General features: G+C 53.6%; 1 protein-coding gene across 1 annotated transcript; it reads right to left on the bottom strand.

The window, feature by feature from the left end:
* Positions 1 to 1593: 1593 nt before the first annotated feature.
* On the bottom strand, positions 1594 to 20574 carry SLC26A9 (solute carrier family 26 member 9). The gene is made up of 20 exons (XM_010991353.3): positions 20450 to 20574; positions 17634 to 17773; positions 17416 to 17526; positions 16590 to 16765; positions 14736 to 14900; positions 14021 to 14173; positions 13604 to 13686; positions 12769 to 12916; positions 12370 to 12483; positions 12099 to 12176; positions 11463 to 11558; positions 9671 to 9777; positions 8868 to 8937; positions 8654 to 8746; positions 8402 to 8515; positions 7486 to 7767; positions 6365 to 6419; positions 4903 to 5048; positions 3338 to 3409; positions 1594 to 1894 (listed from the first exon to the last, which is right to left on the bottom strand). The coding sequence occupies exons 1-20, from the start codon at positions 20572 to 20574 to the stop codon at positions 1847 to 1849; spliced, it is 2376 nt and encodes a 791-aa protein (XP_010989655.2). The 3' UTR covers positions 1594 to 1846.
* Between the last annotated feature and the right edge of the window lie 743 nt (positions 20575 to 21317).

Genomic DNA, 21317 nt, shown 5'->3' on the forward strand with positions numbered 1-21317 from the left:
CTTTTAGGTCTGGAGCTGGCCTGGGTGTTAACGGTCACTTCCCCAAGTCCTCAGGGGTTCTGGACATTTGGTTCAAAGGGCACCTCTGACTTGGGATGTCCTGAGGCTCTGTGACCTTCCCCCATCTCTTGGGCCTGAGCTGGACTTTGCAGGAGGTGGAGTAGGGGACGGTGAGTTTTCATTGGCTAAGGTTCTTGTCCTCTTGAAATTTGGCACTTCGGGTGCTGGGCACGGTGAACCCCAGATAACATTGTCTTCGGCCTTCCAAGTTTTGAGTTCAATTGGCAGCCAGATGGCATAATGAATTCTCAGAGAAGCAACGCTTTTAAGCCAAGAATCTGTTGGCTTTTCGACAGCACCCCCTCCTTTAACTCTAAGAAGACTTGCTTGCTGAGCGCTTCACTCAACATACGCAGACCACACAATGCAGGTCAGGCTGAAGTTGGGAATTCGGACGTTTTTCCAGGCTGGGCCAGCCTGACCTGTGAGGCAGGGGTCATTACACTGAAAGAGCTTGGGAGAAGCGGTGGGGAGAGGCCAAAAAGTTTTCTGTGCATGTCCATGGAGAATTTCCCAAACACTCGCACGTGGGGCCTGTTTATTTTCAAGTCAACAGTGGGGTGCCTCTACCTTCTTATATATATGGAGAACTTAATCCCTCTTCTCATCTTCCCTAGGAGAAGATGGCCTCAGTTCTCAAGTTTGTGAAGGGATGCCTGTGGAGGAAGACTTAGTCTGAACCAGCCCTACTCCTCGTCCTGTTCTCTGCTGGGGTGTGACCTTGGGGTGGGGAGGGGCAGCCTCCCTCACCTGGGTGAACGATTCAGGCCCCAAGCTGATAAGGGAGAGTTAAAATCATTGGCTCTTTGCCAAACGAAGAGAACAAGGCAGATTTCCCAAGTCGGGGAGGCATGTCTGAGGTGAGGGGGACTGTCAGGGCCCAGGTCCCACCAGTCTGCCCTGGGTTGACACTAGCACCCCTTCCCTCTCGTGTCTCCGGTACAAAGAGGGATTCCCGAAAGCTTTTGTGCCGAAGAACTGGTATCTGTTGCTAGGTTGCCAGAGGATTCTGCCAGCTACCCCGCTGTCCCTTTTGGGTTCCCACCCAGTCTCAAGTGGAAGGGAACAGCCCCTGAGAGCAGGGGGCATGGTCACACTTCAGGAGGCTGGGGCAGCTACTTGGTGGGCTGCCCCTGGGGAGGTAGCTCTGGTGGCCACTCCCCAGGCCAGAGTCTGATGTGCTAAATAGCAGTGGAGGTTCTTACAGCCTTGAGATGAAGAGGAAGGGGACATAGTCACCAAGACAGAGATCCCTGCCTTGTGGGAGAACATGGTCCTAGGGGTGCAGAGCCACCAAGGACAGACTTGAGGCAGCTGGCGGGGGCAAGTCACAGAGTCCTAAGCTAGTTCATCCCTGTGTCCTGTGACAGCTTGACATCATCTGACACCAAGTCACGCTGGCCCCAGGATAATTTTGAAGCTTGCACCCTGTGTCCGCACATGGTTTCCCCTCTGTTCTTGGCTCACTCTCAAAGGCCGACAGTCGGGAGTCCCATCAGCTGCCACGGACAGGGTGCGGGTGGGTGTGGGGGAGTGAGCAGGAGGCTTGCTCGTTGCTGGCTGGGGCCCTGAGGATCAGCAGAAGGGTGAAGAGGTGGCTCTCCCTGCTGCAGATGTCAGGAGGGAGGTGGGGGGATGGGAGAGGATGAGGAGGAGGATGGAGAGGTACTGGAGTCCTGGTGGAGGCGTTTTCCTCTACCCGCCACTCCCTGTGATCCCAGGCTCATCCTTCATGGGGGCCCCAGGTGCCAGGCGCTCTGGAGGCAGCACGGAACCGGCTGTGCCCTCACAGGGCGGTCAGAGTCTCTGCGTGAAACATGCTCCCGAACATCTCCTGCAGGGCCACAGGGAGGAAAGGGGAGGGGGAGAGAGCATTAGATCCAGTGTGTTCAGAGTGGTTGCGATCACCAGGTGGCCGAGTCCCGGGCCAGAAAGAGGCACCATGGGGGAACGTGTATGAGTGTGTGTGCGTGTGTATGCGAACCGCGGAGAGGCAAGGTCAGCCTCAGAGATGAGCTGGTACAGAAGGAACAAGAGAAGATGCTTCGGATCTAATTCTGAATCACCCTAGGAGTGCTGTGTGACCTGCACAGGTCGATCCCTCCTTTTAAGCTTCGCTTCATTAGGTAAAATGAGGGTTGAGCTCAGACAAGCTCTGAAGTCCTCTCTTGCTCTGATAAGCTATTTTGGTCCTATCCAGGTTTTTTGGAAGGTGCTGGAGATTCCACGGGGGGACAGAAATCAGTGCTGAGTGTTTGTGGCCCCGGCTCTACTTTCTAATGCCTCTCGCATGCCACCCGTACTTGCAGAGACATGTTCAGAGGACCCTGGAATTCATGCTCAAAAAGAATGGCAAGAGGCACAAAGTGGGGTGTTATTTCTAACAGACTCAAAGCCAGCTTTCCCTAAACCTGGTCACCCGATTTCTCTGAATTCAGGGCATCGAGTGAGGCTACTTTTCATGTCAAGATCACAGGATTCTATGTGAAGTTAACACTTCACATCTGCATAGCTATCAGTTCTTTTTATTTTAAAGCTATATCTTTTCTTTCTTTTCTTTTCTTTTTTTTTTTTTTTTGGTTATTTCTTTTTGGTGGGGAGAGGTAATTAGGTTTATGTTTTCTTAATGGAGGGACTGGGGATTGAACCCAGGACATCGTGCATGCTTATCACGCGCTCTGCCTCTGAGCTATACCCTCCATGGCTCCATTCTTAGTTTTTAAGGCCTGTCCACTTGCAGTAATATTTGTATCCCTTGAATTTGCACCCCTAGAATTCATCTGACCCTACCCGAATTTAAGTTTGCTAAGGGCAGGGATCTTTGTTTTGTTTACTGCTGTGTGCCCACCCTGGAGGAGTGTCAGGCAAGTAGTGGGCACTCTGTAAATACCAGTTGAATTAACGAAAGAACAAAAGAATCCCCCACTAATCTTGTTAGGTAGACAGGACAGGTATTACGCATATTTCCCTTATTTGACAAAGATAAAAACTGGGCTGTGATGTTACGTGACTTGCTCAAGGTCACGTGGCTGCTGTGTTGGAAAGTTAAGAATAGATATTAGCTCCCTAGGACTTGGTCCAGTGACTCTCCCTTCCCCCACGATGCCTTGCAGGGAGTGAGAAGAATTAAGATCTGCTATTAAAAGAACGATGAGAAAGAAACGTTGTTGCCTTCAAGGTGACCGCTCTGGCTTGGAGGTGAGAGAGCCCAGCCAACACTTCGGGTTTGAGAGGGTCTCCTTCCTTCCCATCCTGACCCCCCACCCCACTAGCTTACCTGCTCTAAGTCCCAGTAGCTGGGGACGTCATCCTTTGAATCATACAATGACAGCTCAGGGTCCACTGGAGGCTGGAAGGGGGAAACCAGTGCAGAATGAGCTCCAGTAACGGAATGACAGATTGGCATCAAGGGCAGGCTGGGGGCGGGGAGGGGGCACTGTGTGTTCTGACTCATAACTCGCCCTCCTGCCCCTTCCCTCTCCTCCCTCATTTGCCTCACAAAATTCAGCACAGCTGTGGTTTTCGTCCTCACACCAGACAGGGGTGCATCAGGGTCTGCTTCCTCCATGGGCATTTCAGAGGCAGGGAAGGTTTACTGAGCTTACAAGGGTGATTGGCTAGCTGCCTGACCTGGGGGCTCCATTTCCCTTCTCTGGGAAGTTCTTTCCTCATCTGTAAAAGTAGGACCATCAAACTCACTTTGCTGGCTTTCTACCTCATCATGCTGTTGAAAACTGTGTGTATATAATTCATATATATATGTGAAAATAGTCTGTAATATGTAAATATATAATACATACAATATACAGTTTAAAGAATATATAGACAGTATTAACTGGACATTATTTATGCAATGCCAGATGATGAAGATTCTTCCAGATACTCCCTTTGCTCTGGTGACAGGGTGCATGAGGCCAGAAAGGCGGTGGCTCCCCCAGTTTCCCTCTGTGGGCTGTGGGCGGGCGCCAGGCCCCGTGTCTCCCTGGGCAGGCATTCAGTGCTTAGAACAGATGGCTTCACCTTGCTCGGTCTTTTAAAGCAAAGAGCAAATGGTTGCTCTAGGGCCAGAAAAGCCTTTCTTACGACCCACAGAGGGCAGGAGAGGCTTTTATCATGAGCTGCGGCACAGAGTCTTGGGAGGCCAAGGGCAGCATGAGCTGGGAGGGGAGCCTGGGTGGTGGGATTGGCTGGGGAGCCCTGGGCAGGGACCCCAGTGGGATGGGCTTTCTCTGCCTCCCCACCTTCTGGAGTGTTATTTGTAGACAATGTGATTTGTAGCTCATTTGCATACCACTTACTGAGATAGTAAATTAAATGTCAAGAATCTGACACAAAACTCTGATCCATACTCTTCATCCATCACTAGCCTGAAATCTCCAAGCTCTGCTAAATTAAAATGGGCAGGCTTACTCCCCTCCCTTCCCCAAAACCCCTTCGAGAAAGGGTGAAGGAGCAGGAGGGGGAGAAATGCCAGGACACCAGGCATAACCTACTATGCTCTGGGTATTTGTGTGATCTGGAAATTATCTCATAATAAAGGATTTTACAATAGATTCCATAATCAGGGATTTTACAATAGACAAAGCTCTTTCAAGTGACATAAAAGATATAATTATCAGTTAATCCTAAAACAAAAACAAAAGAACACTTCAGTGCGGTAGCTGTGTTACTTTAGGGTACCCATTCCACAGATAAAAAAAATTAGATTCAGGAAAGTTAAATGACAGAATTGGTTTTGGAACCCAAACTGTTTCCTATGTTCTTTCTGATTGTTCCCCCTACACCCTGTCCTGCTATTTCAGTGCCCTAGGGCTGAGGGCTCCCCAGGTTCAGGCATCTTACCCCTTGGAAGTCATGTCCTGGGGCCACGTTGCTGGTCTTTGCCTGGGCAAAGAGGACCGCATCGTGTATGCTGGGAAAGACGTGGTTGCGCTCTAGACACCCATCTTCAAAGACACCTCCGTGGCTAATGTCATTGTACACCTGGGCTGGAAGGAGGAAATATCACCTTCAAAGGTCACACCACGGTGGACTGGAGTTGGGGGTGGGGGAGATGGTGAGAGGGAAGGAGATAAGATCCCTGACGGTTGTGCTCTTGCTATGTCCTACGGCCTTGGCATTGGCCTTGCAGTATCAGTTCTGGACAGCAGAGGGCAATGTGAGCTCGAGGATGCTGAACCTTCAACCCAGGGCAAGAAGGAAGCAGTTTGATTCAGGGATTCCGTACTTTGTGGTGATTGCAGAGGGAAAGGCTAAAACGACCCCCAGTTCTGCCCCTTGAGAGGCTGTCTTTCCTCTTGTTTACCTAGAACTGTCCCACAATGTCCAATGTGTGGCACAGAGCCTTTACTCCCACCAAATCCTGGAGATGATTTCCTGAGGAGGGTTCAGTGAGGGTGGGCAGCATCTTCTGACTCTAACTCTGGAGCACATGCAGAACAGGTCACCGCCAGCACAGACTCTCCCTGAGGGCAGCCTGCACGGAGCCCGGGCCGTGCTCAGTCAGTGCTGAAGCTGGGTAGCTGGGCCTGCAGGAAGGGGCTGGCCCTCTGCGGGCAGCCGGGTGTGTGTGTGTGTGTGCGCCTTCCCACTCCCTTGTGTGTTTGTGTGTCCACGTCCCTGCACTCCACACGCACGCTAACGAGGTGACAGTCCGCTGCGACGCGGACACCTCCTTGGGGCTGTGTATGGGTGCCTCTTGGAGATGGTGTGCATATAAAAATGTCTATCTGCCTCTTCCTGCAATAGTTATAGTATGTGTGTGCTTTATGCTTATTCATGGACTTTTGGATTCGAAGATTCCCAAATTCAACCTCATTTTACATAGGTGGCAATTGATCCCTGGACAGATAAAGTGACTTGACCAAGGATACATGGCAAATTAGTGATGGAGCAAGTGAAAATCCTAATTGTGGGACCAGGGTATAGCTCAGTGGTAGAGCACATGCTTAGCATGGATGAGGTCCTGGGTTCAATCCCCCAGCACCTCCATTAAAAATAAATAAATAAGCTTAATTTCCTCTCCCCCGCCACACAGACACACACACACACACAGACACACACCCCCTAGTTGTCCATTCTTAACTCCACGATCTCCAACGCTGTTGTTGAGACCCCTAGGATGTCTATGTAACCTGGCCGCAGTCTCTCCTGACTTGTGTCTGAAGCTTTCATGAGCAGGCAGTAGTTTGGGGGAGCACTTGGATGCTCTTATTTCCAGCCCCCTCACTATCCAGCGTCCCACCAACCTGTGCTCACCCCATCACCTCCCCAGCCCTCCAGTCCCCTCAGCTTGTCCTCTTACCATGAACGTTCACCAAGAAGACCTTCACACCGATCTTCCCGAAGGTGGCGCTCAGCTAGGGGAGTCGGGGAGGGTGTTGGGGTAGGAGACAAAAGGAAAGGAATGTTCTGAGTGGGTCTCAAAAGTGATTCACAAAATGCACTTCCGAGGGGAAGCAAACAAACAAGCAGCCCCGAGAGCCCTGGATAAAAATAGCCACAGAGCGCACCACTTGTCCCTGGAGTGCCGGCCCGCTGCTTTGCACAGCGGGGCGGACGTGGCCCTTTGCCAACGGGACGGCCACTTAAAGTCCCCATGGCCCCTTCTTATGGGGCCAGGCCTTTTCTTTTAGTGGCTTAAAATCCCAGACTCTACCTCTTTCCAGACTTCGTGGCTTTAGGCAGAAGCTTCAGGGAAGGACCGAGGCCCAGAGAGGCTAGTGCTTCGCCTGCCTGGACGCCAGGTCCAGGCCAGCGAAGCAGACTGAGCCCATGGCTGGCTTGGAGCCTTCTGTGCACCTGGCTGATGGTGACATCAGCCTGTGTGCTCTCTGTACCCCTCAGTTCCCCTGATTGCCTCTCTCTGGGCCATCTCTGAGGTTTGCTGATTCCTTGCCATTGGAGGTGGCTGCTGAGAAGTTATCAGATGTGTTCATTTATTTAAGGTGTCCCATAGGCTGCCTGTTTGGCCTAAGGATGCAGGGCCCTGATAATATTTCTTGTTCTTTCCTTGGTTGGCCGGTACCAGCTGATGCTAGAGTGTCTGGGTGAGTGTGTGAAGGAGCAGCAGACTATGAACCAGGGCCAAGCTGAACTCTACTCAGAGGACCCTGGGGTGGCCTGAGAGGGAACTTGCAATGGCCTCTGCTGGAAAGATGCTAGGACAGGGTGGCCCAGCAGGGCTGGAGCTCTGGTACCTCTCCCAGGCCCTCACTGTCATGGGCTGCAGGGGTGGCTCTGCCAAGAGCATCCTGTCCTGGTGGCCTCTTGAGGAAAGGGATCTTAGGAGCTGTTAGCCTCCTTGGCGAGCTTTCTTGCTCAGCTGGTTGAAATGAGGCCTCCCAAGAAAGGGGGTGTGGGACAGGAGGGGTGCAGGTGCCCAGGTGCAGGTGGGCTGGCGCTCCCTCTGCCCGAGGGCCTCACCTTGGCCAGGGCTTTGATGCCCATCAAGTCCACAAAGCTGACCCCACTCATGTCGAGGATGAGGGTGTGGAAGGTGACAAAGGGTGGGACGCTGGCCAGCATGTCACTGGGCTCAGTGGGGGTCTCAGCAGGGGCTGGTGGCTCACAGCTGGCAGCTGTGGCGCTGTCAGGGCTGAAGGTGATGTAGGACACGCTGGCACCATTAGCAGGCGTCTGGTTGTTGTTGGGGTCCGTGGGGGAGGGGTTCTCAAAGTCCTGCTGAAGCTCCTGCAGGGAGACAGTCTGAAGGGTGGGAGTAGGGGGCAGAGTCAGGGATCATCAGAATCAACCAGACTTGGCTGTAGCTGAGGCCGAGGCAAAGAGCGTAAAAGTGGAGGTGTGTCACTGAACTTGGTGGTGGTGAACACAAGCCCCAAAAACCCCTTAGGACCAGCGTCTCCCAAAGCCCCTGCACATTTGGTTTCTCACACCCAGGCAAAGTTGGAAGACTCTTCCAGGAGAGGCACTGAAGCCTCAGCCCAGTCTGCTCTGAGAGGAGGCCCCTTGGGAATGACTGAGCTCCTTTCTGCATTTATCCGTATCTGCCGCCTTCTCTCCAGAACTCCCACACCAACATCTGCTTTGCTAGCTCCAGGTTGGCTGGTTGGGTACCCCAGAAAATCACTGCTGCTCCCCATCTGAAGCTGTTCATAAGTCCATGGGCATATCCTATCTTAGCCAGAAAATGAGGGGCCATGGGAGTCCAGCAGTTACCCCAGGGGCTGGCAACCTCTCCCCCAAGGAGGGGATACCCACCAGGCAATGGCCACAGAGACCTGATGTCTTTGCCTTGAAGCATGCTGGGAGGTGGGACACCAGGTGACAAGACCAGAGAGGGCCGGGCAGAGGGCATGGGCTCTTCCTAGCCTCAGCTCACCTTGGTTTTCATAAACAGAGACTTCCTCTGTTGTTTGGGCATGATTTTCCCCTTCTCCTGCTTCCTGAGGTATTTTTGCTTGGCCAGCAGTACCTTCTGGGGATCCACACCCGTCTGTAGGGAGAGAGCCCAGAGCAGCCTTGACCTCCACGCTCTTTGGAGGTGGCCTGCTCTTGGCTCCCAGCTTCCTTTCTTGCATCTTCTGGGCACAATCTGTCCAGCCCCTCTGTTCACCAGAGGACTGAGCCTTACCTTGGCAATGACCTTCTGCCTGAAGATTTCCGAGTTGGCAAAATAGAGTGGGGAGCAGTAAGTGACGATCTTAACCCCCTGGACTTCCTGGGCCTGTAACAGGGACACTCAGCTCAGGGAGCAGCAATGTCTTTATTGGCTTTCTTTAAAAGCCCTCGTTTATTGGGGGGGTGGGTAGGGCAAAAGAGAAGGGTCATAAGCTTGGATTACGCACCTTAATATAGGTCTTGGGGTTCACATAAATGTCAGTGTCCGTGATTTGGGCCAAAGCATAGCCATTTCGACTAGATGAAGAAGGAAAAGAAAAATACAAGAGAAGGCTATTAGTGGATGGGCCGGGAGTGATGCTGGGGCAGGGGCTTGGGGGCTGGTCAGAGGCAGGGCAGAGGGTCCCTTCCTCACTCTGAACTGGTGTTTGTCTTTCTGCACTGGAGACACGTGACTGGTGGCCTGTGGCTGGGCTATTATTAGAGGGATGACAGACAACTCCTTGACATAGCTCCCAGACTGGGGCTTGCGGGGGAGAAGGGGTGGGTTACACAAGGTGACAAGCTTAAGTGGCCTTGAAGTCATCACATCCTGGTTCTGAGTTCTCAAGAAGAGAAGACAGGGTTTCCCTAACATTCAGCATCCTTCCTGCCCTGGCCTGGACCCCCTTGTCTGTTCTACTTAATGTTTTTATAAGAAGGGCACAGCTGTCCTCTGGCCTGGTATTCCCTTGGGGTGGGGTCCCATTTAGTCTGGGAGCTGGCAGTGCCCTTGGAAGGACACTGAGGCTCACCCAGGTCGTCCCCTACTTTCTCTGGGCCCCCAGCCCTCTGAAACCATGATGGCTTCTTCTGAGTTTTCAGGATACAGGGAGTCACACAGCCCAGCCTGTGAGAGTCCTGGCTGGACTCGGCTCTCCTTCCAGTGCCAGGCCCAGAAGGCGGCAGGGCGCAGAGGGCTGGGCCTGGCCTCAGCATGGGAGCCCAGGGGCCCCACTGCTGGGCCTTGGTGGGAGGGGCTGTTACTTACAACTGGGTCTGGAAGACCACAACCAGGACGGAGAAGGCGACGCCCACCGCTACACCATACGGCAGGCTCAGGAAGAAGGCAGAGAGGAAGCTCACCACCCAGATGCACTGCGGGGAAAGAGATGTCAGAGCAGGCCCGGGGAGAAAACTGCCCCTTTGGGGAAGTCTTCCTGCATCAGCCAAGGCCATTCTCTGCCCGCACAACCTCAGGCCCTCCCTTCCCTTTTCATGGCATTTTTGCACTGTTTTATGTATTTGCGCTTTGGTTACACTTGCCCAGTTCCCTTAGACTGAGTGTAATAGCAACCCCAGGACACACAGGGAGGCAGCACGGTGTGGTGACGAGAGTATGCGTCTTGGGTCAGATACGTCTGGGTTCCAAGTTTCCTTCTGCTTACTGGCTATGTGAGCCTTAGTTGCCAAATCCACAAAGGGGGAGTAGTAATACCAGCTTCACGAAAGGATTAAGGAGTCAAGGAAGGCAAGCTCTTAGCCTAGTGATGGGCACCCAGTGAGCGATCAACACACGTGAGTTCCCTTCACCCAGCTGTGTGCCTGACACGTGCGCTCAGCTGTGCTTCCTGGCCTGGTGGCCTGGGGCCTGGCTAAGGGTGGGGAGGGGCAGGACTGGCTGCAGTTTTGACTGTTCTCTCCTATGGTACTTCAGTGTCCCCCAGGTTCCTCTAAAGGAAACAAATCTGCCCTCTCTGCTGCAGAGAATTGTGAAGCTCAGAGGGGACCCCAAAGCGCTACGTAAATGTCAGGGATTATTGTTGTAGTGTGGGGTCATTGGGATGTGGTAAAAGCAGATTTAGGGGCTGGGAATGGGGACATCATTTTCCCCCCTATTCCTCATTCACTGGAGGACCCCAGATGGACCAGTCACTGCTCTGGATTTAAGAATGTCCTTCCCTTACCATGCAGGCGAGCCTCCTTCCCTAGGAGACAGTACAGCCCAGAGGTTTGCCGTCTAAGACTTGGGGTTCCAGTCCTGACTCTACCACTTACGACTTCTGTGGCCTTTGATGAGTTACTTAACCTCTCTGAGCCTTGGTTTCATCATCTTGAAAGGAGGTTAGTAAATCCCCTTCCACAGCTTGTGGCGGGGCATAAGTGGGGATAATGCAGTGGCGTCAATACAAGGTAGCCTCATTTCTACTGTCTAGTGGAAGATGTGCTGGGAATGTGAGTAATCAAAACAGTAAGTCATGTCTGCTGAGTGTTTTATGGTCACACGGTTTCCCACTATGATCTCGTTTAATCCTCAGAGCCAGCGTGTGATTCAGCCGCGGCTATCACCGCCACTACAGAGGAGGAGACAGAACTCCAGAGAAGTCTGGTAACCTAACCTGCTCAAGATCCTGGTCCGCTGGCTTTAGGTTCTAGGCTTTTTTGTTATTTTAAAGTGATTTCATTTTGCTTTCTTTGGAACTGTAAATCATAAAAATAGTCATAGCTAAGTTTTATTGAACCCGAGTTACAGTTCAGATGGTATGTTCTTTCCTTATCTTATCTTATATCATAAGCATCCCTGGTGGGTGAAGAGTATAAAATACCCATTTCGCAGATGAGGAAGTCGAGATTCAGAGGTTAAGGGACTTGCTAATTGGCCACGGTTGAGTTAGGATTGGAAAATCAGATGTCTCACTCTGCAACTTGAGCTCTTAACACCCGGCGATGCTAATTAGGGGGCAGCCAACTGGAGGGACCATTGATAGAAGAGCTGACAGGGCTGTGGGTTTGGAGAAGGTGGCAGCGGCACGATGGGTACCCAGAGGTCGCCCAATACCTACACAGTCGAGCTTGCTCTTCCTCCACAGGTAGTAGGGGTCGGCGAGTTGCTTGAGGGAGTTCTTGAGGTTGACAGCTATCAGGGCTCCTAGCACAGACTGGGGAAGCAGAACATTGCTCCTTGTTCCCCGGGGTGTCCCCTTCCTCCGGCCCATCCTGCAAATGCCTGACCCTGCAGCCTGGCAGGACAGAGCTGCAGTTCTAGAACGCCTCCGCTGGCAGACCCCCCAGATCTTTGCAGCGGATCTTAGGGCTGGGGAGTGCAGATGCTACAGACACAGGGCCCATCTTTGCCCTTCCCCTCCTCCCTCATCCCCAAGCGGCCCCATGCCGAGAGCCCTCCTGGCCAGGCACCCACAGGCACTTGTCAGCACTGACTGGGGCATGGACTCTGAGGTCTGAAGGCTGCAGTTTGAGACCAGCCCGGCACTTGTGAGCTGTATCACCATGGGCAGGTCACCTAGACTCTCTCAGCCTCAGTTTCCCTCACCTGTAAAATGGGGAGAATTGACTACTTCACAGGTTGTGATTAGGACAAAGTGTGACACATTGTAATCTGTAAGGTGCCACACAGCTCTTAGGGATTTTGGTCTTACTGGAGCCTCTCGCTGGCCTCTGCTCTCGGGCTGTGCTCTTACCTTGGGGAGAGGGTACAGATAGGTCCCCAGGACCAGCATGGTGATCATCACCACCAGGGACACGCACAGGCTTGAGATCTATTCAGAGAAAGGGTTGGGAGTAGGGCATAGGTGTGAAATTCTCCCTCTTGATTTATTTCCAGTAGATGCCTTTGGTGGGGTGGAGACTAAGGAGGGGAGAGGAAGGTCGGAGATGCAGCTGGCCTTCTCTCTGGGGCAATTGCTCTGGTCACCTCCCACTCCTCCCCTTCTCCACTGGTCCAGCACTCACCTGAGACTTCCCTCCAGCGCCATCCACAGCCAGAGTGACGGAGAGGGCACAGCAAATGACATGGATTTTAAAGAAGGAGCCGAAGAAGTTGCTGCAGCCCAGGGCGATCATCTCCTGTGGGCACAGGGGCGGGATTGGAAGCTAGGGTGGATGGGGGATGGGATGCAGGGTACAGGCCAGAACAAACACAAGCTTGATCTTGAACTCAAGAGCGCCCCTACTGCTATAAAGCCATGTACTCCCAATCAAGTAGAAGTCAGCCTCTTGGCATTAGAGTCTTCCCTCCCCACGGGCAGGCAGCCTTCCTCACCTCAACCCAGAGCCCCAAGCTGTCTCTTGCCAGGACTCCGTGGGTTCTGGGCCATCCTGCTCAGCCCTGCCGGGGGTGGCCGGACCTACCTGGTTAGAATCCACGTCATAGCCGTGCCTGCTGGCCAGGGTCCGGCCCACAGCCAGGTTGATGACATAGCCCACGATGGCCACGGAGAAGGCTGTGCCAATCATGTCCTTCCACTGTGAAACCGCAGGTGACACGGGAGTGGGGAACCTGCCAAGGAGCCAGAAAGGAGGCAGGGCCCAAGGGTGTGAGGAGAGGGAGGGCTCCGAGTCCTTCATCAACCCACAGGGACAGCCGGGCCCCACTCTGTGCCATGGCCTTTACAGGAATGACCCTTTCCAGTCTGAATCCCCAGGACCATGCTGCAGGGCAGCTCCATCGCTCCCATTGACAAAGCAAAAACCAGAGGCTTAGAGAACACAACTTGGCCGAGGTCACAGAGCTAGGAAGTGTTAGGGCCTCGTCTGTTCACATCCAGAGTCCGGACTCTTTAGGCTCACCCGTCCCCAGATCCACAGCCCCCAGTGCTGTGAAGCCTTTTCTCCATCACCCTGTCCAACTCTGCAGCATCACCACTGCCTGTCCCCACCCAGGGCCCAGCGTGGTACCTGGCACAGAGCAGATGCTTAATGAATTATGTTGATCCTAATAGCTTCCCTTCCACATGGTAAAAAAGCCAATGCATTAGAGCAAGGCGAAGAACCAGAGAAGGACTGATCAGAGAGGGTTTGCTTTAACAGCATCCATTGAATGAGACTTGGGAGGTCTGTGTGGCAGTTGAGACTTCCTGCTCTTGAAACAGCCAGCATTAGCTGGCTTCATAGAGTTCATCTCATCTCAGCCCCTGAGCCTAGGTGGGGAGTGTGATGTGGGTGGGCCCAGGCTTCCCTGACTCACCCCTGTTGGATCTCTCCCACAATCTGCATCTGGTACTTGCTGGGCATCTTGCAGCCTCCGGAAATAGCTGTTGCTACCACCACCTGCAAACCCCAAAGTGGAGAATGGGGATTGGCTCTAAGTTGGGGCCAGGGCAGGGATCTCTCTAAAGCCTCCTTTTCCTCTGAGGACCTCTATTCCCATGGCCCTGCCTTCTTAAGGAGGAGCAACCCGAGGAGCAGGACGAGTGGGAGCCAGGGCTGTATGGGGGGGGGGGGTGGAGTGGATTCACCCCTACTTCCTGTCACACTGGCTGACAGTGAGCAGGGGGTGGGGATGGGTGGAGGGGCTCCCTGGGCTCTGGCTGGAGCTGGATCCCTTTTTTCACAGCCTTTCCTGCCTGGGCCCCAACACCTCAGTCCCAGGTGGGGTCCTTACCACAATCAGCTCTGTAGGGATGGGGAAGTGGATCTTGTGCCTGTAGCGGGCATTCAGCTCCTTCACCAGCACCAGGAAAACACCGCTGATGAGGGCGAAGATGAGCGAGGCGACGTTGGTGTGGGGGAGGTTTTTGCAAATGTCAATGAAGGTCTGGGGAGAGAGCATCACACCCATGGGCTCCCACCCCTTCCTCCTGTACCACCCCTCACCCAGCTTCTGGCTCAGTGAAGGGACGTCGTCAGCGCTCAGGGAGGCACACCAAAGCAAAATCCAGACCCTGCTCATGCACCCCGCCCCACCTTCCACCACCGTCTCCCAAAGGGCACGTCTGGAGCTCATACTGGGAGGGCATTGCTGATCCCATCCTCTTTCTCTAGAAGGAGTTCAAGCTAAAGGAGAGGGATGGAGATTAGACATAAGGAAGGACTTCCCAGGCAGGAAGGGTTGAGGCACTGGAACGGGGAACTGATGGAGACTGTACCTCTCCTTTTCTGCAGGGATTAACCACAGAGAACCTCAAGGTCATGTGTTTGATGTGTTTGACCCTCCCTCCCAAAGTCGGAACTCCTCGAAATCCTCTCTGAACAGCTGGTCACCCGGCCTGCCCTTGAGAACATCTCATAGAGAGGCGCTCACAACTTAAGACAGTCAGCTCCGCTTATGTGCCTGCTCGAGCCCCTCTCTGTTCTCAGGGCTGTGTTCCTAGACTCACAAGGACGATGGCCCCTGGGCCCGTGTAGGGGGGGATGGTCAGTCCGAAGATGTACTTGAGCACGGAGATCAGGATCTGCAGGCCGGCGGCCGTCATGAAGCCCCGGATGAAGGACTCGGAGAGGTAGATGGCCACAAAGCCAAACTGCACGAAGCCCAGGCCCATCTGAGAGGAGAGAAGGGTGGGAGGAGACCAAGAAAGGTCGGCAGTTCCCACACCTGCCTGACCCACACCCAGGGCAGAGGTCTGTGCAGCCCTGGGACGGCAGTAGCTCCAGGGAAATGCGCCCTTGGTGACCTTGTCTTTTACTGCCAGCAGACTTTTAGTCCCTCAGGGCCCGGGCCTCTTGCACTTCACCCTCGCTGGCTCCAGTTTCCTCGTCTGTAAAATGAACCTGGTACTCACCAGTGTTTCCTCTCTCAGTAGGTGGCACCCCCATCCACCCAGTGGGCCAACTAAAAATTTGGGAGCCATCCTCCCTCACCTCTCATGCCCGATCAATCACCAAGCCCTGTTCATCTGGCTCTTGGCAAAATGTTCCTCAAGTCCACCCTGCATCTCCATGGCCACCACCCTGGTCTCAGCCCTTATCACTCTTGCCTGGACCTCGCATCATCTCCCAACAGGTCCCCTGCTTTGATTCGAACCCACCTCCCACCCATCATCTTCCCCATGGTCTGAATGATCCAACTGGACCCAAAGCTACTGCTTAAGGGACCTCAGACTTCATTGTCTGGCCCCTACCTTTCTGGCCTCTTCTCTGGCCCATTTCCCAAAGGCCCCCTGCCCTCTGGCCACACCAAACTCCTTGTCTTGCTATTCCCTGGTCAGTTCACACTCTCTCAGGCCTCAGTGCTTCAGGGTGCTGTTCTCTCTGCCTGGACTGTCCTTCTGTGCCCTGTTCATTTGGTTATTGGTCAACTTCTAGTCATCCTTTAATTAATTAAAAATTTTTTTAACTTATTAAATTTTTGGTGGGGGTGGAAATTAGGTTTATTTATTTATTTTAGTGGAGGTACTGGGGATTGAACCCAGGACCTTGTGCATGCTAAGCACACACTGTACCACTGAGTTGTACCCTCCCCTCTCTAGTCATCCTTTTAGGCTGAGGTCGTATGCCACCTCCTGTCTTTGAGGAGAGGCCTTCCCTGACTTTCCCTCTGGTGTTCCCACTGCTGTTGGTACATAGCTCCATTATGTTACTTATCTCACTGCCGACACATTTATTTATGTTGATTTGGCTACTTCCTTCACTGGGCTGTGAGCTCCTTGAGAACTGGGTCTCTTTCTTTCTTATCTTTTATCCCCAGAGCCTAGCCTAGTTCCTGGCACAGTGAAACAACCAAAAAAACATTAATCAAATGAATCAATGAACGAAAGGTGCCCTCGGAGGTTGCTTCCTGCTCTGATATTCCGTCCAGCTGTGTGTGCCTTCGTAAAACCTGGCAGTCCTTTGCATGTGGTGGAAAGGCAATTTACATCGTGCAGGTGATGCTGCGGCTTGGAGCGGAGGAGGCTGGAGCAGGGTGAGGGATGTTAGAGAAACTGGAGGACTGTGCTGGCAGAGAGCAGGGCACTGGAAAGGGTAGTGGAAAGGGGCCCCGAGTCCTCTGGACAGCCATTAGCTCAGGACAGTTTTCTTAGAGCAGATGCTGGTCTTATGCACCTGCTGGAGGCAGATGAGGAGATACTCTGACTTCTCAAGGTCTTTTGTGGCCTCAGAATGGGAAAGAGGAAGGAAGCAGAGCCCTAAATGGCAGCTTCAATGTCAAAACTGGGACTCTGTGGCAGGGCCAGGGTGGGCTGCTGCCTCCCTGAGGTGGGGCCGTGGCAGATGGAGGCCGTGCCCCTCACCTGGATGATGGCAGTCAGGCAGGCTAGTGTCGCCGACACATGAAGCCTCTCCGCCTCCATGGCTGCCGTGTCCACGTAGCTCTCGTTGGTGGTATAGTTGAAGACCCGGAATTTCGACTCTGGGGCCAGCTGCAGACAGATGTTACCCACCAGCATGCTGATAACGGCAAAGGTACCTGTGGTGCCCCACCCAGCCAGCAAAAGTCAGAGGCTTGGACCACACCCATGGAGACCAGAGAGGGGCTCCCAGTCCCTGCGGGGGTGGAGTCCCATGCCTGCAAGGCTCCTCTCCTGCACGACAACCGCTCACATCTAACCAGGATCTACACTCTTCAAGGTGCTTTCACCCCAACTGTTAATATTATTTTCTTGGACACATGAGGATATGGATTGGGAAATACAAGCAGAGCCTGAGCCAGAAAATAGACCTTGTGGCCAGGCCCTTTTTCTCCATCTCACTTAGTGCCGGAGGACTCCAAATGTCCCTGAAGTGGCCTGCTGGGACCCCTCTGGGAGTTAGACAGTAATTTCTCATCTCTGTTGAGCTCTTTATGGCATATGGTGTATCTTGTTCCACCCAGTCTTCCCCACAATTCCATGGAGGGAGACTGAACAGCTAATGCTAAGTGAGCTCACAGAAGCTAAGTGGCTTCTTCAAGGTCACAGAAGACCTGGGACTGACACTCACAGTGACAGTCCCTCCAGGACCACCCAGCACCAACTAGAGGACAATGCAGATGGGAAATCACCCAAATCCTCTTTGCCACCCACCCATCCATCCTTGTGGTCCAGGCCACCCTGCCTGCTGAGAGGGGAGAGGACTTACCTGGCACCATCTGGCGTATGCCCCCCAGGAAGAAATAGGTCAGGAGGGGGAAGAAGGAGGAGTAGAGGCCGTTGACTGCAGGAAGGTTGGCCAGCAGAGCAAATGCCATGCCTGAACAGGACAGAGAGGATGAAGGCCCAGGGGCATGGTCAGGTTATGGAGGTCGCAGAGGGTAGGGGCGGGGAGAGGAATAAGCTGGGCTGAGGGGATCCCCTCACCTTGTGGGACCTGGATGGATCCACCGCTGAGGCCCCCAAGAAGGTCCGGGACGAGGTAGTCTTTGATCTTGTACTTGGGGAGCCAAGAGAGCACGGGGAACAGCCCAAACAGCGTGGTTTTGATCTTGGCTGGGGAACATCTAGAAGGGATGAAGGCAGGTTTCTAGTCAGCACTGCACAGCCTGGACACTCCAAGTCGGGAAGAGATTATAACATCCTGTTCCTGGTCATCCATTCATCCCCTCCCTCATTCATTCCAAACTCTTTCAACAGTCAGTGAGCAGGCACACTGTGGGGTGTGCAGGGATGCTGAGAAGTAAAGGCAGGGACTTTCTCTTGAGAGCCATCTCCACTTCCTGGGCATCAGCTGGAGGTCTTCTGAGTGCTGGCTGCTCACCTGTGGAGTCTACAAGTTTTGGCTAAAGGTATGGATTATGGGGTGGCCTAGCCTTCCGAGATGTCAAGTCCAGCCCCCATCTCAGATGGCCTTTCTCTGGCCGGATGGGACACAGGCACCGGGCAGCCTCGTCTGGGCTCCTGCAGCATTGTGTGTACCTTGTGCTGTGATTTCTTGCTTTCCATCTATCTCTCCCACTACGCAATAAACCCCACCATGGAGAGAAGTCTGTTCGTCTTTGTATACCTCGTGCATTACACTGGGGTGCTTAGTAGATATCTGTTGATATGGATGAATGAATAAGAGAAAGAATGGGCCTGAATTGAAACTAGTTTGAGTGGGGGCAGTTTCTTGGAACTTCCCCTCAAAGGAAGGTTCCGTTGTTCCTGCAGGGTGCGCCTCTGCTGACGCACCATCCTTCGTGTGCAATGACTCCAAGGCTGGAGTTCTTTCCCCCGTTAATTCATCAGGAGAGGGAAGAATGGGGAGCTGTTCGTTGGTCAACACAGGGTGGGGAGAGTTGCTTTCTCTGCTGTTTGCTGAGCACCTTGAGGTCTTTTCATAGCAGCTCCGGAGCGGTAGGAACAAGGGCCTTCAGTCTGAAGGGTGACAACTGGTGGATTGATGACTGGAAGAGGGTGGGAGGAGCTTGCTTTCCTTCTCCCAGATGAGGGAACTCAAATACTCAGGGCCCATCAGGTGACTCACTGGCCTGCTCTGATTAGGCCTCCTTGCCTGCCCGGCACCAATTGCTGCCCTCTGCTATTGCTCAACCGTAGTTTCCCTGACACCGGGTCCTCTGGATGTCACCCAAAGCTGAAATTGACACAGTCAATGCTTCCTACCCTGTAAAGTCTGCATAGATTTTTCCGTCCCAACCAACACTTTGTGAAACAGCATCACCATCAACGTCTGACTCCTTGGTCTCCTTGAGGGCGGGGAGCTGCCTCTCCCAACCCTGGGATGGTGGATGGGGAGTTGGACTTGGACTAGTTTAAAGCATCGTCCTAAGAGAGAACTTGCCCTTCAGAAACTATCAGGTCTGTTCATGTCAGGGAACTGGACTCGTGAGTGGAGAGCTGGCTTGGGGAAGAGAAACAGCCCACGGGAGGGCTTGTACATGCCCAGCCTTACTTGCAAGCCTGTCATATTTGGTGCAAAACATTCTGAAGCCTAAGAGAAGAGCTGGAAACAGATGCCAAACACTTAGACAGAGGTTCCAGAAGCCAAGCGGGAAATGGACAGAGGGATTCACTTTCTAGACATTCATTCATTCATTAAACAAATACCTATCAGAGCACCTTCTGTGTGTCAGGCACCGTTCAAGGCTCTCCTGCCAGCCTTGTGGGAATTTTTAATTCCCTTTATGATTTTCATCATCCTCACCTTTCAGGACAACAGCAGATACCCTCATCCCTCCAGCACAGAAACAACCCAAACTTAAACTCTCTAGACACAAAGGCCGGCAGAGCCCACCCATCCGAGGGGCACAGCTATGGAAATGGTGCCTGGACACTGGCACTCATGGTCTTGACTGTAACCGGGCAGAGAAGGAGCCTCCCAGGAGAGGGAGGGTTGGACCAGGGCTTTCAGTGAAGACTCAAGTGGGTGATTCCCCCAGCCTGAACCAGTTCCACCTGCATCTCCACCTCAGCTATTGCCATTGACCTGAATCCAGGTAACTGAATCAGCTCTTTCCCCAGGGGAGTGAGGATGGGTAAGCCAGACCACAGTGAGGCCTGAGGGAGGTCAGCCAGACGTCTGGGAAGGGGGAAGGTGAAGCTTATAACCTCAGGCAGCCAGACTGTGGGTTTAGGTCACCTGGCAGAGCCCCCTTTTTATAGGCATGGTTTCACAACGCCCCAGCCCAGGTCCAGGGATCTGAAAGCGGAACGAGCCCGGGGGCCGGTGAGACCACCTGTTGGTAGGGGCACTTTAGGAGAGCCCAGGAATGCAGGGGCTGCCTCTGGGCGTTGTCTGGACTGGGGAAGGGAAGGAGCACCCAGGAGGGAAAGAGGACAAAGTGCACAGGTGGTGGAGGCTTCAGATTTTTCTTGATAAGGAAGAGACAGGACACAGAAGAAGAGGCGGGAGGTAGCAAGCTCTTCTCCAGCTCCCTTAAGAACCCAGGAGAGACTCAGCTGGTCTGAGAATATGGCAAGACCTCACCCAAGGGGGGGTGGGGATGCCTTACAACCCTTCTGAGCTGTGGATGGTCCCTGCTCCCACTCCCCGTCCTCCTTGGGGGTCTCAGTAGAGATGAGATGTAGGATCTCAAATGCAGGGTTCAGAACCTCACTTCCCCAAGGCTTCCCCAAGTCCTGTCTTAGGGACGCTGATGCAGGAGCCATGCCCCTGGTGCAGGAGGATTTTAGTGGGAAGGAGAGGAAAGAAGAGTCTGGGCTCTGGGCCACGTTACCTGAAGGCATTGCGAAGTTTCTCTCCCAGTGGGTATGTCCGGTCCTTCTTCTCAAACTCATCATCGAAGAGGGTGAGGGAGTATGCAGCTCTGTCTACCACGTAGCGGGGCCTGGGCTGGCTCATCTCTGGGGCATTTACAAGCTTTGGGAGAAGCAGAGCAGGGGAGAGTGAGGGGCATCCCTTTCCAGCGCCGGCCTGGGCCTTCTCTCCAGTCCTAGCTCAGCAGAGTTTTATTCTGTCTTCCCCGCCCCCAGCGAGCAAGGTGCCTCCCTTCCTTCTTTCAAGTCTTTCCGCCAGACTCACTTCTCCTGGTGGCCTTCCTTCCCAGGCACCGATGATGCATATACTTGCCCTGGCTGTTTTGCTTGGCGCCCAACATGTGGCTGGCACTCCACACCCGTGACATCGCTGTCACCCCCGCTGAACACCAGGCAAAAAGGAGGTGGGAGTCACAGCTGGGATTCAGCAGGGTCAGCCCCTTCCCCACCCCCAGCGTCAGCCCCTGGTGCCCCCCACTGTCCCCTCTGGCTCCCCAGACCTCAGTTTCCCTGGCAGAAAGGCTCATCCCGTTCAACCAGTCAGCTTGGAAGAAATAGAGAAAACAGCCTGCCTGGTAGGGGCTTAGCTGAGGTGACCTCAGGAGGACCTTCTTAAAGGAGCTGCTTAGAACTTCACCAACAGGTTTCCCCAGGGGGACGATAGTCTGTCTGGGGAAATCAAGATGGTCCACACCAGGCTGGCTCTCCCACGGCTTCCTGTGTCTAACCTTTCCCCCACCCTTGTGTACTGGCATCTTTCTCCTCCTCACTTTTTGCGCAACCTTGCTGACGTTCCTGGAGCTGAGCAGGACAGAGCTAAGGGCTAGG

This window comes from Camelus dromedarius, chromosome 21, assembly GCF_036321535.1.
Source record: "Camelus dromedarius isolate mCamDro1 chromosome 21, mCamDro1.pat, whole genome shotgun sequence".
Lineage (NCBI taxonomy): Eukaryota > Metazoa > Chordata > Mammalia > Artiodactyla > Camelidae > Camelus > Camelus dromedarius.

What these genes read in the sequence shown, in the direction of transcription:
- SLC26A9 (XM_010991353.3), bottom strand. Translation starts at nt 20,574, where the DNA reads ATGAGCCAGCCCAGGCCCCGCTACGTGGTAGACAGAGCTGCATACTCC. An exon ending in GTGGGAGAGATCCAACAGGG is followed by an intron (nt 12,917 to 13,603) that starts GTGAGTCAGGGA and finishes GCTCCTTGGCAG; the next exon opens with GTTCCCCACTCCCGTGTCAC. An exon ending in GCTACTGGGACTTAGAGCAG is followed by an intron (nt 1,895 to 3,337) that starts GTAAGCTAGTGG and finishes GTGGCCCTGCAG; the next exon opens with GAGATGTTCGGGAGCATGTT.